Genomic DNA, 17551 nt, shown 5'->3' with positions numbered 1-17551 from the left:
TGGTGTCCCTCAGGGATTTATTCTGGGATGCCTACTCCTTGTGTGACTAAACACATTAATGAAGGTAGAACTGTAGATGCGGAGTATGTGGATTTCAGCAAGGCATTTGATAAGGTACCTCATGCAAGGCTTATTGAGAAAGTAAGGAGGCACGATATCCAAGGGGACATTGTTTTGTGGATCCAGAACTGACTTGTCCACAGAAAGCAAAGAGTGGTTATAGACGGGTCATATTTTGCATGGAGGCCGGTGACCAGTAGTGTGCCTCCGGGATCTGTTCTGGGATCCTTACTCTTCGTGATTTTTATAAATGACCTGGATGAGGAAGTGGAGGGATGGGTTAGTAAATTTGCTGATGATACATAGGTTGGGTGTGCTGTGGATAGTGTGGTGGGCAGTCAGAGGTTACAGCGGGACATTGATAGGATACAAAACTGGGCTGAGAAATTTCAGATGGAGTAAAACCCAGATATGTGTGAGGTGGTTCAGTTTGGTAGGTCAAATATGATGGCAGAATATAGCATTAATGTTAAGACTCTTGGCAGTGTGGAGGATCAGAGGGATTTTGGGGTCTAAGTCCATAGGACACTCACAGTTAATGCGCAGTTGACTTTGTGGTTAAGAAGGCATATGGTGAATTGGCCTTCATGAATCGTGGGATTGAGTTTAAGAATCGAGAGGTAATGTTTCAGCTATATAGGACCCTGATCAGACCCTACTTGGAGTACTGTGCTCAGTTTTGGTCACCTCACTACAGGAAGGATGTGGAAGCCATAAAAAGGGTGGAGAGGAGATTTACGAGGAATTTGCCTGGATTGGAGAGCATGTCTTATGAGAAGAGGCTGAGTGACAGAGGATGAGAGGTGACCTGATAGAGATGTATAAGATGATGAGAGGCATTGATCATGTGGCTTTTTTCCCAGGGTTGAAATGGTTAGAACAAGAGGGCATAGTTTTAAGGTGCTTGGAAGTAGGTACAGAGGAGATATCAGGGGTAAGTATTTTTTACGCAGAGATTGGTGTGTGTGTGGAATGGGCTGCCAGCAGTGGTGGTGGAGGCAGATACGATAGGGTCTTTTAAGAGACTCCTGGATATGTACATGGAGCTTAGGAAAATAGAGAGCTATGGGTTACCCTAGGTAATTTCTAAGGTAAGGACATGTTCGGCACAGCTTTGTGGGCCAAAGGACCTGTATTGTGCAGTAGGTTTTCTATGTTTCTAACTAAATTAACTTCAGTAATCTAAAACTGAATTCAGTTGTGAGAACTAAATGAGTATTTTGCATCAGTCTCACTGTGGAAGACACTAGCAGTGTGCCAGATGTTGTAGTGAGTGCAGTTACTATTACAAGGGGGAAGGTACTCATAAAGCTGGAAGAACTAAAAGTACAAAAGTCACCCAGTCAAGAAGAACTGCACCCTAGGGTTCTGAAAGAGACAGCATTAGAGATTGTGGTGGCATTAGAAATGATCTTTCCAAAATCATTGGATTCTTGGCATTGTACCAGAGGACTGGAAAATTGCAACTGTCACTTCACTCTTTAAGAAAGGAGGAAGGCAGCAGAAAGGAAATTATCAACCAGTTAGCCTGACCTCAGTGGTTGGGAAGATGTTGCATTCAATTGTTAAGGACAAGGTGCTGGAGTACTTGGTGACACAGGACAAGATAGGACACAGTCAGTATTGTTTCCTTAAGTAAAAATCCTGCCTCACAAACCTATTGGAATTCTTTGAGGAGATTACATGTAGGATAGATAAAGGGGATGCAGTGAATGTTGTATATTTGGATTTTCAGAAGGCCTTTGACAAGGTGTCATACATGAGGCTGCTTACCAATTTAAGAGCCCATGGTACACAGGAAATTTAGTAACATGGTTAGAGCATTGGCTGATTGTAAGACGGCAATGAGTGGGAAAAAAAGAATCCTTATCTGTTTGGCTGCCAGTGAATAGTGGTGTTCCGCAGGGGTCGGTGTTCAGACCACTTCTTTTTATGCTGTAAGGAAATGATTTAGATGGTATTGTTGCCAAGTTTGCAGATGATATTAAGAATGGTGGAGGGGCAGGTAGTGTTGAGGAAATAGGTAGGATGCAGTACCTAGACAGATTAGGAGAATGGGCAAGGAAGTGACAAATGAAATATAATGTTGGAAAATTCATGGTCATGCAATTTGGTAGTAGAAATAGGTGTGCAGACTATTTTCTAAATGGGGAAAAGTCCAAAAATCTGAGATGCAAAGGGACTTGGGAGTCTTGTGCAGAACACCCTAAAGGTAAACTTGTAGGTTGAGTTGGTGGTGAGGAAGGCAAATGCCACGTTAGATACATTTCAAGAGGTCTAGAATACAAGAGCTGGGATGTGATGCTGAGGCTATATAAGGCACTGGTGAGGCCTCACCTTGAGTATTTTGTACAGTTTTAGATGTGATGTGGTGGCATTGGAGAGGGTCCAGAGGAGGTTCACAAGGATGATTCCAGGAATGAAAGGGTTATCATACCAGGAATGCTTGATGGCTCTGGGTCTGTACTTGCTGGAATTCAGTAGGATGGTGGGGGTTGGGGAATCTCATTGAAACCTATTGAAGGTTGAAAGGCCTATACAGAGTAGATGTGGAAAGGATGTTTCCCATGATGAGAGTGTCTAGGACAAGAGGGCACAGCCTCAGGAGAGGGGCATCCATTCAAAACAATGATGTGGAGAAATTTCTTGAGCCAGAGAGTGGTGAATTTGAGGAATTTGTTGCCATGTGCAACTGTAGAGGCCAGGTCATTGGGTGTGTTTAAGGGAGAGATTGATAGGTTCTTGATTGGACATGGCATCAAAGGCTACAGGGAGAAAGCCGGGAAATGGGGTTGAGGAGGAGAATAAAAAGGATCAGCCATGATTGAATGGCGGAGCAGACTTGATGATCCATATGGACTAACTCTGCTCCTTTGTCTTATGGTCTTATATGCAGGAGGATCAGCAGGTCAGGCAGCAACATGGAGAAGAATAAAAAGTCAATTATTTTGGGCAAGGACCCTTCATCAGGGCAGTTGTGAGGTTATGAAAGACATCCCCACCAGAACCAATTAATTGGTCCTACCTAAATATAGTAATATATTCTTGGTTAATATGGACCGACTTGGTTCATTACAGGACTGTTACATTTAACAATTGTGCACCATTAAGGACCTTCTCCATCTGAGACATGCCCTCATTTCATTACTACAATCAGAGTGGAAGTACAGAAGCCTTAAAATCCAAACTCAATGTTTTAAGAACAACCTCTTCCCCACCAACATCAAATTTTTGAACAGTTTATGAATCCATGAACACTAACTAGCTATTTCTTTTGCATTATCTACCTATCTATTGTAACTGATAGTAATTTTTATGGCTTGCATGGTACTGCTGCCAGAAAACAATACATTATAATGATAATAATGCTAATTATCTGATAGCATAGAAGTGTGATACAAATTTGTACACTTAATACCTTAGAAGACACTCTGGCATTCTCCAGTAGAACTCTGGTCCAAACTGCTGGATGTCTAGCCACATATTTCCAGTCCCGACAGACTTCAGCTGTTTGCAATAATGTCTTGGTGTCCAGGTATGTGAAAATACAAAATAGTGCTGCTCGCATCTTCAGCACCTCAGGGCTGATGACTTCATTTGATCGTGAGGGACTGCTCTTCTGATGTTTGGCTGTTTTGTAATTAACTGCTTTGGCATTACCTATGGACAAATTAAAGCAGGACACAATAAACAAGCTTCAAACTTTAAAGAAAAATGAATACATAAATTAATGTTATACAATGAATCATTGAGTGGCAAGGTGGATATACATCTGTACCAAAGGAGGTGTAGGGCGCTCCTTCCCTCTGCTAACCTGCAAGTCACCCTTGGGCAAAGTGCAGCACCTACTTAGCCCCCCCTTCTCACCCCACCTTGATCAGGGTCACGTAAAGCCATGGGAGCAGGTGGTGGATGGTCATGTCAGCAGTTGGTGCAAACCACAAATCCTGGTTACGCTAGGCAAACAATCTCTGAAGAGTATTGATAATGTCTGAGATCACCCATCTTGTAAAGACACTGCCCAGAAGAAGTCAATGGTAAACCACTTCCGTAGAACAATCTGCCAAGAACAATCATGGTCATGGAAAGACCATTATCTCCTATATTGTGTGACATGGCACATAATGAACGAACAATGAACCAAAGTGCCAAAAGCTACAGTAGTATCTATTGAGGGAAATAGACAATTAATGTTCTGAGTCAGAATTCTACATCAAGATAGAAGGGAAGAGAGAAGGGGTAGAGAAGAGGCTAGCATGTAATGTGGATCAAGGTTGTTATGGATGATATGTTGCCTCCCGGGTGTCAGGATCATACAGAACATATAGAATAGTACAGCACATTGCAGGCCCTTTGGCCCACAATGCTGTGCCGACCCTCAAACCCTGTCTCCCATATAACCCCCCACCTTAAATTCCTCCATATACCTGTCAAACAGTCTCTTAAACTTCACTAGTGTATCTGCCTCCACCACTGACTCAGGCAGTGCATTCCACGCACCAACCACTCTCTGAGTGAAAAACCTTCCTCTAATATCCCCCTTGAACTTCCATCCCCTTACCTTAAAGCCATGTCCTCTTGTACTGAGCAATGGTGCCCTGGGGAAGAGGCGCTGGCTGTCCACTCTGTCTATTCCTCTTAATATCTTGTACACCTCTATCATGTCTCCTCTCATCCTCCTTCTCTCCAAAGAGTAAAACCCTAGCTCCCTTAATCTCTGGTCATAATCCATGCTCTCTAAACCAGGCAGCATCCTGGTAAATCTCCTCTGTACCCTTTCCAATGCTTCCACATCCTTCCTATAGTGAGGTGACCAGAACTGGACACAGTACTCCAAATGTGGCCTAAATAGAGTTTTATAGAGCTGCATCATTACATCGCGTCTCTTAAACTCTATCCCTCGACTTATGAAAGCTAACACCCCATAAGCTTTCTTAACTACCCTATCTACCTGTGAGGCAACTTTCAGGGATCTGTGGACATGTACCCCCAGATCCCTCTGCTCCTCCACACTACCAAGTATCCTGCCATTTACTTTGTACTCTGCCTTGGAGTTTGTCCTTCCAAAGTGTACCACCTCACACTTCTCCGAATTGAACTCCATCTGCCACTGCTCAGCCCACTTCTGCATCCTATCAATGTCTCTCTGCAATCTTCGACAATCCTCTACACTATCTACAACACCAGCAACCTTTGTGTCGTCTGCAAACTTGCCAACCCACCCTTCTACCCCCACATCCAGGTCGTTAATAAATATCACAAAAAGTAGAGATCCCAGAACAGATCCTTGTGGGACACCACTAATCACAACCCTCCAATCTGAAAGTACTCCCTCCACCACACCCTCTGCCTTCTGCAGGCAAGCCAATTCTGAATCCACCTGGCCAAGCTTCCCTGGATCACATGCCTTCTGACTTTCTGAATAAGCCTACCGCATGGTACCTTGTCAAATGCCTTACTAAAATCCATGTAAATCACATCCACTACACTACCCTCATCTATATGCCTGGTCATCTCCTCAAAGAACTCTATCAGGCTTGTTAGGTAAGATCTGCCCTTCACAAAGCCATGCTAACTGTCCCTGATCAGACCATGATTCTCTAAATGCCCATAGATCCTATCTCTAAGAATCTTTTCCAACAGCTTTTCCACCACAGACGTAAGGCTCACTGGTCTATAATTACCTGGACTATCCCTACTACCTTTTTAGAACAAGGGGACAACATTCGCCTCCCTCCAATCCTTCGGTACCATTCCCCTGGACAAAGAGGACATAAAGATCCTAGCCAGAGGTTCAGCAATCTCTTCCCTTGCCTCGTGGAGCAGCCTGGGGAATATTCCGTCAGGCCCCGGGGACTTATCCGTCCTAATGTATTTTAATAACTCCAACACCTCCTCTCCCTTAATATTAACATCAACTTCACTCATATTGTCCTCACCATCATCAAGTTCCCTCTCAGTGGTGAATACCGAAGAGAAGTATTCATTGAGGACCTCGCCCACTTCCACAGCCTACAGGCACATCTTCCCACTTTTATCTCTAATCGGTCCTACCTTCACTTCTGTCATACTTTTGTTCTTCACATAATTGAAGAATGCCTTGGGGTTTTCCTTTATCCTACTCACCAAGGCCTTCTCATGCTCCCTTCTTGCTCTTCTCTGCCCCTTCTTAAGCTCCTTTCTTGCTACCCTATATTCCTCAATAGACCCATCTGATCCTTGCTTCCTAAACCTCATGTATGCTGCCTTCTTCCACCTGACTAGATTTTCCACTTCACTTGTTCCTTCACCCTACCGTTCTTTATCTTCCTCACCGGGACAAATTTATCCCTAACATCCTGCAAGAGATCCTTAAACATCGACCACATGTCCATGGTACATTTCCCTGCAGAAACATCATCCCAATTCACAGCCACAAGTTCTAGCCTTATAGCCTCATAATTTGCCCTTCCCCAATTAAAAATTTTCCTGTCCTCAGAGATCAGAGACATCTCAGACTGAATCCATAGAACTCTTAAGGTGGTGGGGTAGCAGTCAAAGGTTGTGGTTTGCATCAGTAACAATGACATGGGCAGGACTGGTGACAAGGCCCTGTAAAGTAAGTTCAGGAAATTAGGTGCAAAGTGAATAAGGTGCAAAAATGGCAGCAAGAGGCGGAGAGGGAAGAGGTAAAAGAAGCTTGGAGAGGAGCTGTTTTTTTTTAACTGATCGCGGCAAAGAGGCTAAACTGCGCAGGTGCGTGACATAGCGTGCCAAATGTTTAAAAAGGAAGACTGCCATATACAGCGGCCATCATCGGAGTGAACTGAGGCAGAGTGGGTCGGCTTTGGCTCAATCAGGCTTCGGCAAGAACAGGTTTGAACGGGGCACAACTGTGCAAGCGCGTGAAAGTCGGCCCGTGAGGCAGCGGGAGAATTTAAATAGCGAGCAGAGGCTGAGTACGAGCTTCACTCCAGGTGAGGTAAGGCCAGGTAAGCTCCTTTAATTAATCTAATTAGCTTAGGAGTAGGTAATGGAGGAAGCAGTTAGGGCAGTTGAGTGCTCGGTTTGCAGTAAGTGTGAAGTCAGGACGAGCACAGCTGTCCCTGATGACTACACCTGTGAAAGGTGCATCCAGCTGCAGCTCCTGACAAACTGTGTTAGGGAACTGGAGCTGGAGCTGGATGAACTTCGGATCATTCGGGAGGCAGAGGCAGAAATACACAGGAGTTTCAGGGAGATAGTCACCCCTAGGAGTCAGGAGACAGGTAGTTGGGTGACTGTCAGGAGAGGGAAGGGGAATAGACAGGAAGAGCAGAGCACCCCTGTGGCTGTTCCCATCAACAATAAGTATACCGTTTTGGATACTGTTGGTGGGGACGACCAACCAGGGACAAGTTGCAGTGGTTGCGTCTCTGGCACCGAGACCGGACCCTCAGTTCAGAAGGGACGGAGGGAAAAGAGGAGAGCAGTAGTGATAGGGGATTCGATAGTTAGGGGGACAGATAGGAGGTTTTGTGGAAGAGATCGAGAATCTGTGTTGCCTCTCTGGTGCCAGGGTCCGCGCTTTCTCAGTATTCTCAAGAGGGAGGGTGAGCAGCCGGATGTCGTGGTCCATGTAGGGACCAATGACTTGGGTAGGAAGAGTGAGGAGGTCCTGAAAGGTGAGTTTAGGGAGCTTGGTGCCAAGTTAAAGGACAGGACCTCCAGGATAGCAATCTCAAGATTGCTACCAGTGCCACGTGCATGTGGGTTTAGAAATAGTAAGATAGTGCAGATCAACACGTGGCTGAAGACGTGGTGCAGGAGGGAGGGCTTCAGATTTATAGATAATTGGGCAGTTTTCCAGGGAAGGTGGAACCTGTTCTGGCGGAACGGTTTACATCTGAACTGGAGGGGGACAAATATTCTTGCAGGTAGGTTTGCTAGAGAGGCTCCAGTGGATTTAAACTAGATATGAGGGGGGGAGGGGAACCAGAGTGTAGGAACAGATGTATGGGAGAAGGAAGAAAAAGAAGACAGTAAAGTTCTTTGTAGTTAGAGATAAACAGAGAGGAAGAGGTGGAGAATTTCTTAAATGCATTTATTTTAATGCTAGGAGCATTGTAAGAAAGGTGGATGAGCTTAGAGCATGGATTGATACCTGGAAATATGATGTTGCAGCTATTAGTGAAACATGGTTGCAGGAGGGGTGTGACTGGCAACTAAATATTCCTGGATTTCGTTGCTTCAGGTGTGATAGAATCGGAGGGATAAGAGAGGGAGGTGTTGCGTTGCTTGTCAGAGAAAATATTACAGCGGTGCTCTGGCAGGATAGATTAGAGGGCTTGTCTAGGGAGGCTATCTGGGTGGAATTGAGGAATGGGAACGGTGTAGTAACACTTATAGGGGTATATTATAGACCACCTAATGGGGAGTGAGAATTGGAGGAGCAAATTTGCAAGGAGGTAGCAGATATTTGTCGTAAGCACAGGGTTGTGATTGTGGGAGATTTTAATTTTCCACACATAGACTGGGAAGCCCATACTGTAAAAGGGATGGATGGTTTGGAGTTTGCAGAATGTGTGCAGGATAGTTTTTTGCAGCAATGCATAGAGGTACCAACTAGAGAAGGGGCAGTGTTGGATCTTCTGTTAGGGAATGAAATAGGTCAGGTGATGGAGGTATGTGTTGTGGAGCACTTAGGGTCCAGTGATCACAATGCCATTAGTTTCAATATAATTATGGAGAAGGATAGGACTGGGCCCAGGGTTGAGATTTTTGATTGGAGAAAGGCTAACTTTGAGGCGATCTGAAAGGATTTAGAAGGAGTGGATTGGGACAATTTGTTTTATGGGAAGGATGTAATAGAGAAATGGAGGTCATTTAAAGGTGAAATTTTGAGGGTACAGAATCTTTATGTTCCTGTTAGGTTGAAAGGAAAGGTTAAAATTTTGAGAGAGTCATGGTTTTCAAGGGATTTTGGAAACTTGGTTAGGAAAAAGAGAGCTATCTACAATAAATATAGGCAGCATGGAGTAAATGAGGTGCTCAAGGAATATAAAGAATGTAAGAAGAATCTTAAGAAAGAAATTAGAAAAGGTAAAAGATACGAGATTGCTTTGGCAAGTAAGGTGAAAATAAATCTGAAGGGTTTCTACAGTTATATTAATAGCAAAAGGATAGTGAGAGATAAATTGGTCCCTTAGAGAATCAGAATGGACAGCTATGTGTGGAGCTGAAAGAGATGGGGGAGATTTTGAACAATTTCTTTTCTTCGGTATTCGCTAAGGAGAAGGATATTGAATTGTGTAAGGTAAGGGAAACAAGTAAGGAAGTTATGGAAACTATGACGATTAAAGAGGAGGAAGTACTGGTGCTTTTAAGGAATATAAAAGTGGATAAATCTCCGGGTCCTGACAGGATATTCCCTAGGACCTTGAGGGAGGTTAGTGTAGAAATAGCAGGGGCTCTGACAGAAATATTTCAAATGTCATTAGAGATGGGGATGGTGCCAGAGGATCGGCATATTGCTCATGTGGTTCCATTGTTTAAAAAGGGTTCTAAGAGTAAATCTAGCAATTATAGGCCTGTCAGTTTGACGTCAGTGGTGGGTAAACTAATGGAAAGTATTCTTAGAGATGGTATATATAATTATCTTGATAGACAGGGACTGATTAGGAACAGTCTGCATGGATTTGTGCGTGGAAGGTCATGTTTGACAAATCTTATTGAATTTTTTGAAGAGGTTACGAGGAAAGTTGACGAGGGTAAAGCAGTGGATGTTGTCTATATGGACTTCAGTAAGGCCTTTGACAAAGTTCTGCATGGAAGGCTAGTTAGGAAGGTTCAATCGTTAGGTATTAATATTGAAGTAGTAAAATGGATTCAACAGTGGCTGGATGGGAGATGCCAGAGAGTAGTGGTGGATAACTGTTTGTCAGGTTGGAGGCCAGTGACTAGTGGTGTGCTTCAGGGATCTGTACTGGGTCCAACGTTGTTTGTCATATACATTAATGATCCAGATGATGGGGTGGCAAATTGCATTAGTAAGTATGCAGATGATACTAAGGTAGGTGGCGTTGTGGATAATGAAGTAGGTTTTCAAAGCTTGCAGAGAGATTTAGGCCAGTTAGAAGAGTGGGCTGAAAGATGGCAGATGGAGTTTAATGCTGATAAGTGTGAGGTGCTACATTTTGGTAGGACTAATCAAAATAAGACATACATGGTAAATGGTAGGGCAGTGAGGAATGCAGTAGAACAGGGTGATCTAGAAATAATGGTGCATAGTTCCCTGAAGGTGGAATCTCATGTGGATAGGGTGTGAAGAAAGCTTTTGGTATGCTGGGCTTTATAAATCAGAGTATTGAGTATAAGAGTTGGGATGTAATGTTAAAATTGTACAAGGTATTGGTGAGACCAAATTTGGAGTAAGTATTGTGTACAGTTCTGGTCACTGAATTATAGGAAAGACGTCAACAAAATAGAGAGAGTACAGAGGAGATTTACTAGAATGTTACCTGGGTTTCAGCACCTAAGTTACAGAGAAAGGTTGAACATGTTAGGTCTTTATTCTTTGGAGCGTAGAAGGTTGAGGGGGGACTTGATAGAGGTAATTAAAATTATGAGGGGGATAGATAGAGTTGACGTGGATAGGCTTTTTCCATTGAGAGTAGGGGAGATTCAAACAAGAGGACATGAGTTGAGACTTAGGGGGCAAAAGTTTAAGGGTAATATGAGGGTGAATTTCTTTATTCAGAGAGTGGTAGCTGTGTGGAAATGAGCTTCCAGTAGAAGTGGTAGAGGCAGGTTCGGTATTGTCATTTAAAGCAAAATTGGATAGGTATATGGACAGGAAAGGAATGGAGGGTTATGGGCTGAGTGCGGGTCAGTGGGATTAGGAGAGAGTAAGCGTTTGGCACGGACTAGAAGGGCCGATATGGCCTGTTTCCGTGCTGTAATTGTTATATGTTTATGTGGTTATATGGTTAAAGGACAGGACATCCAGGGTTGTATTCTCATGCCACATACTAGTGAGGTTAGAATTTGGAAGATAAAACAGTTTGAAACTTGACCAAGGAGATGGTGTATGAGACAGGACATCAGAAATTTTGATAATTGGGCTCTCTTCCAGGGAAGGTGGTACCTATACAGATGAGACAGTTTGCACCTGAACTGGAGGGGGATTAATATCCTTGCTACTGCTCCTCCATCAGGTTTAAACAAGAATTATCGGAGGATAGATCCCACAAAGTTGCCACGCATGTTAATAGGGTGGTTAAAAGGCATATGGTATGTTGGCCTCCTTTAGTCAGAGGACAGAGTTTAGAGCCATAAAGTAATGCTGTAGCTCTAGAAATTGCTGGTCAGAACACACTCAGACAGTTCAGTACTGGTCGCCTCATAATTGGAAGGACCTGGAAGCCTTAGAGAGAGTGCAGAGATTTACCAGGATGCTGCCTGGATGAAAGAGTATGTCCTAAGAGGAAAGCATAGATAGTTATAGGTAGTTAATCCTAGAAAATAGGATTAAGGCCATAAAACAGAAAATAGGATTAAGGCCATAAGACATAGGAGCAGAATTAGGCCATCTGGCCCATCGAGTCTGCACCACCATTCAATCATAGCTGATCCTTTTTCCTTCTCCTCCTCAACCCCAGTTCCCAGTCTTCATCCCATAACCTTTGATGCCATGTCCAATCAATAACCTATCAATCTCGTCCTTAAATACACCCAACAACCTGGCCTCCACAGCTACATGTGGCAACAAATTCCACAAGTTCACCACCCTTTGGCTAAAGAGATTTCTCTACATCTCTGTTTTGAAAGGGTACCCTTCTATCCTGAGGCTGTGCCCTCTTGTGCTACACTCTTCCACCATGGGAAACATCCTTTCCACAGCAACTCTGTCTGGGCCTTTCAATAGTCAGAAGGTTTCAATTAGATCCTTCTGAATTCCAGCGAGTACAGACCCAGAGCCTTCAAATGTTTAATTCTCTTGACCCTTTCCAATGCCAGCACATCTTTTCTAAGATGAAAGGCCCAAAACTGTTCACAACATTAAAGGTGAGGCCTCACCAGTGCCTTATGAAGCCTCAGCATCACATCCCTGCTCTTATATTCCAGACTTCTTGAAATGAATGCTAACATGGCATTTGCCTTTTTCACCACCAACTCAACCTGCAAGTTAACCTTCAAGGACTCCCAAGACCTTCTGCATCTCTGATTCCTGCATTTTCTCCCCATTTAGAAAATAGTCTTTTTCAATATTTGTATTAATTTCTACATAGAAGAATACAGAGTTCAAGAAGAAACATATTATAAAACAAAAAGATATAATACCAAATACATTATAATTGAATCACATTGACAAACTCCTTACCCTATATTCATGTAGATTAGATTAATTCGTATGTTGAGATATAAATAATTTTATATATATATATATATATATATATACACACACACACACACATATATATCTATATCTAAACCCAGTACCAAAGCCAAAGCTGTTTGGTAAAGAAAAAAAGGAAAAAAAAACATTATAACCTTATCAGATAGTGAAATATGCTATTAACCAGCTTCTGTACTTTAACGGGAAATAAAAGGTTTTGAAAATAATTCAAAAATGGTCTCCACAAATTTTTGAAAATCTTGGTTAGATTCAGAAACTGAACAACAAATCTTTTCTAAATTTCAGCATGCCATAACATCCTGTAACCACTGAGCATGATTAGGCGGAGTAGCATCCTTCCATTTAAGCAAGAGCGCTCTTCTAGCCATGAGAGAGATAAAAGCCAGAATGTGCGAGTCAGATGTCTTCAAAATGATATCTTTCCCAACAACACTACCAAATAAGGCAGTCAAAGGATTAGGCTTAAAATTTACTTTAAAAAGTACAGAAAAAGTTTGGAATACTTCCTTCCAATATTTTTCAAGACTTGGACATGTCCAAAACATATGAATGAATGAAAATTCTCCATTGTTACACCTATCACAATAGGGAGATATATCCATATAAAAATGAGATAGCTTATCCTGTGTCATATAAGCCCTATGGACCAATTTAAATTGTAGGAGGGAATGACTGGCACATAACGATGAAGTATTAACCAGTTTAAAAATTTCATTCCAAGTTTCTTCAGAAATTGAAGTCTGTAGATCTTGTTACCAAAGATTTTTGATTTTGCCTAAAGAATCATTTCTCATTCCCATCAACATATAAATATTGGATATTAAACCATTATAAAAAGGTTTCAAATTAAGAATTTCATCCAATAAGTTCTTATCAGGACTTTTAGGAAATATATATAATTGAGATCGCAGAAGTTTTTAATTTGTAAATATTGAAAAAAATAGGTTTTTGCTAAACTATATTTAGTTGACAGTTGTTTCAACAAAGAAAGACTTCCTCCAACAAACAGATCTTGGAAACATTTAATATTCCATTGTTTAAAAACTACATCAGTCATAGAGAGCTTAAAAAGTAATTAAGAAAAATGGGACTAGAAAGGGAAAATCCCAATAAACCAAAGTGTTTTCTAAATTGTATCCAGATCCTCAAGGTATGTTTAACTACAACATTTTCAGTTATTTAACTTAAAGATAAAGGATGTGAAGATCCCAAAAGAGAGATGATACAGAATTTATTAACAGAGTTAACTTCTAAAGAAACCCACCCTGGACAGTCCTCATGATTAATATAATCAAAATGCCAGATTCTGTATATTAACTGCCCAATAATAAAACCTAAAATTTGGTAAAGTTAAACCTCCATTCTTTTTTAACTTTCTGGAGATGAACTTTATTCAGTCGAAGACGTTTATTTTTCCATATATAAGAGTCAAGAGAATCAAAAAAGGATTTCGGAATAAAGACAGGTAAGGCCTGAAAGAGGTATATAAATTTGGGTAAGATAATTATTTTAATAGAATTAATTCGGCCAATCAATGATAACGAAAGAGGCGACCAATTTGATAATGTTCTTTTATATAATTTAATAAAGTAAGAAAATTTTCTTTGAATAAGTATTTATAATTCTTAGTCATTGTTACACCCAAATAAGTAAATTGGTTTCTTACAATTTTAAAAGGAAAATTAGTATTAGTTGATTCCAAATTATTCAAAGGAAAAAGTTCACTCTTCTGTAGGTTCAATTTATATCCAGAAAACTGGCTAAAACAAGAGTACAGAAAGTGCAGAAGGTAACAAAGTCTCAACATTAGAAATAAAAAACTGTAAGTCATCCGCATAAAGTGAAACTTTGTGGGTAGTACCCTTCTGCAAAATACCAGTGATATCACTAGATTCTCGAAAGGCAATAGCTAAGGGTTCCAAGGCCAGGTCAAAGAGCAAAGGGCTCAAAGGACAACCTTGTCTGGTTCCACCCTGAAGTTTAAATGGTTTAGAATTTTGAGAATTAGTAAGAATCCGAACAGAAGGAGATACATAAAGTAATTTAATCCATTGAGTAAAATTGGACCCAAAATTAAATTTTTCTAAAATTTTAAATAAATAGTGCCATTCAACCCAATCAAAAGCCTTCTCAGCGTCTAAGGATATCACACATTCCGATATCTCCTTAGAAGAAGAATAGAAAACATTTAATAACTGGTAATTATTAAAATGGGAATATGTTTTTAATAAATCCAGTCTGATCATCAGAAATGATAGATGGTAAGATATTTTCAATCCTACAAGCCAGAACTTTAGATAGGATTTTAGTATCAACATTAAGTAAGGAAATTAGTCTATATGAAAACATTCAGTTGGGTTTCTTATTCTTTTTAAGGATAAGTGAAATAGAAGCTTCATAAAAAGATTGCGGCAACCTTCCCAACTTAAAAGAATCCGAAAAGACTGAACATAAATGAGGTATAAGGAGTGAAAAAAAAGCCTTAAAATTCTCCAGAAAATCCATCAGGACCTGGACCCTTCCCTGAGTGCAGTGAACGTACAGCTTCGGCAACTTCTTCATGAGAAATAGGTTGATCCAACTGTTTTCGGATATCCACAGAAAGTGTAGGAATATTTAATTGGTCTAAAAAGTTATTCATTAAAGTATTATCTTTAGGAGGGTCAGAACTATAAAGTTTAAAATAGATACTTCAAAGGTATCATTTATTTCCAAATGATCAGTTGTCTTGACAAATTTCTTTAATCTGTCATTTAGCAATAGAAGTTTTAATTTGGTTAGCCAATAATTTACCTGTTTTACTCCATGAATATAAAATTGACTTTTATCCTTTAGGAGTTGAGATTCAATAAGGTATGTTAATAAAAGATCATACTTAGTTTTAATTTCAACCCATCTTTTATATAGAACAGGATCTGAAGCCAAGCCATATTCTTGGTCTAATTGTTTCAGCTGATTGGCTAAATTAATTCTCTCTTTATTAGCTTTTTTCTTAACAGTTGCAGTATAAGAAATTTGTCCTCTAATATTTGCCTTAAAGGCATCCCATATAACAAGGCTAAAAGTCTCCTCCACTGTATTCTCTTCAAAAAAGCGAATAATTTGTCTCTCAAAGAACTTTAAAAGATCCTCGTCAGATAACAAAGTTAGATTAAAACACCAGAATCTGATTGAGGAAAACCAGGAAGATTTAAGGATAAAAACACAGGAGCATGATCAGAGATAGCTATCTCTTTATATTCACAAGATCAAACTAGTGGAATCATTTGGCTATCAATAAAAAAAATCAATTCTGGAATACATACGATGAACATGAGAGAAAAACTAATATTCTCTATCTGCTGGATGTATCAACAATACGCCAACAAGCTCCATATATCAACAATACCACATTTCATTAAAAGTGAGTGAATAAACAAAGCTGATTTATTAAGTGTTGCTGGTTTAGAAGATGACCGATCTAAAACTAGATCTAACCAGCAATTAAAGCCTCCTGCCATCACCAATGAGTACAAACTCAAATCAGGCAAAAACGAAAAAAATGCTGAAGGAATCCTGGGTCATCTATATCTGGAGCATATACATTAGCAAATACAATTAATTTATTCTCTAATTTCCCTGATACTATAACAAAACACCCATTAGTATCAGAGACTACCTTGTGTTGAACAAAGGGAACTGTATTATCTATGTAGCCCCCGTTAAGCCTCAGGCTTGCTCAGCTCGCTTTCGTCTAGGGGGAGCAGCCTTCGGCTCCGCCAGACTGGGTAATCAGCCTGTGTAGATGCTGTGTGATGTCCCCACCATGCCAAATAACAGACAGTACACCATATGCGATTAAATAATTACACTTTATAGATCATACTGGAACTAGGTACTTAATAGAGAGAGATACAATATAAAAGGAAAAGTAAAAGGCGCCAAACTTATCAAAGTCCAACCACTTCATGCACAACCATTGCAGCTCAGTTAACAAAGTTTTCTTGCCACCATTCGATCCCCTCCGACCTCCTCGACCCACCACCTGTGACCAACCAGGGTGGTCGACCAGACTCTGCACACAAATCTGTCCTCATCTCCTCTCCTCACCGAAAACCCTGGGCCTCGGAGCCCCCGCTCGGGGTCTGTTCCGTCGCCCAGCTTACAACATCGCGTCTTCTCCCTCTAACCCCCTCGCGCCGACTCCCCAAAAGTCCGCGCAACACTAGGTTACAGACCCACAAGAAAGAATAACATCTATCCTAATTGGTTAACAAATTAATACAATTCTCGTTATCAGTAATTATAACCCAAACAAGCAGCAAGAGAAAGCACTCTCTCATCAGTTAACATAACAAAGAAGCATTTTTACTTTTAACATAGCAAAGAAGCCATTTTATTAGCCTTAGCAGTAACATGAAAGAAGAAACACCTTACATCTATAAAAATCAAAACTCCCCTAGACTTGGCCTGAAAACAAGAGTGAAAGTGTAATCCTCTCCATCGGCTAAAAAGGTGTGAATTATCAGAGTTACGCATGTGAGTTTCTTGTAAAAAAATAATTGGGACCTTAAGTTTTTTAATATAGGCAAAAAGCTTATTTCATTTCACAGGGTGATATAACCCTTTCACGTTAAGACTAAGTAAGTTAGTAGTATAATCCATTTTAATACTATTTAAAAGAAAAGTTAGGATAATCCCTGAAATGATTAATAAAACTAAACAGTGACCTTCGAGATAAGGTAACCAAGCAACAGATTTAGCTAAGAATCCAAAACAGCTTCCAGGAAAAAAACCCAAACCCCCCTCCCCCACCCAAGGAGAGAAAGTCGACCAAAGAAAGACGACGCCTACAGCTAATGATAACATCCCCCAGAGAACCTGCTGGCTTAGATCCAAATTAATTTCAAGGTTAGAAGTATTCCAACCTAATCAAAACAACAGATAAAAAAGAGACACTTAATTCTGATATCAAGAACTCTAGAAAAATAAGTATAATATAAAATAATATAAATACAAAGTATTAGCACGTTAAAGTCTTATTCTCAAAATAAAACTTTAAAAGATTCAAAAAGAGAAAGGTTTACCAAAGGTAAAATATGCAGTTATTCATGTAAAAATAATAAACAGTCAATT

General features: G+C 40.6%; 1 protein-coding gene across 1 annotated transcript in view; it reads right to left on the bottom strand.

Annotated features, from left to right (window-relative positions):
- Nucleotides 1-17551, bottom strand: part of LOC140725861 (F-box only protein 41-like) — a gene marked incomplete at its 5' end in the record, with an annotated part of 371488 nt that overhangs the window by 268961 nt on the left and 84976 nt on the right. The window contains one exon of the mRNA XM_073041806.1: nt 3479-3720. Within this exon, the coding sequence (XP_072897907.1) occupies nt 3479-3720 (242 nt within the window). The remainder of the gene's footprint in view (nt 1-3478; nt 3721-17551) is intronic.

This window comes from Hemitrygon akajei, chromosome 4, assembly GCF_048418815.1.
Source record: "Hemitrygon akajei chromosome 4, sHemAka1.3, whole genome shotgun sequence".
Lineage (NCBI taxonomy): Eukaryota > Metazoa > Chordata > Chondrichthyes > Myliobatiformes > Dasyatidae > Hemitrygon > Hemitrygon akajei.
This window is presented reverse-complemented; position numbering and strand designations above follow the sequence as displayed.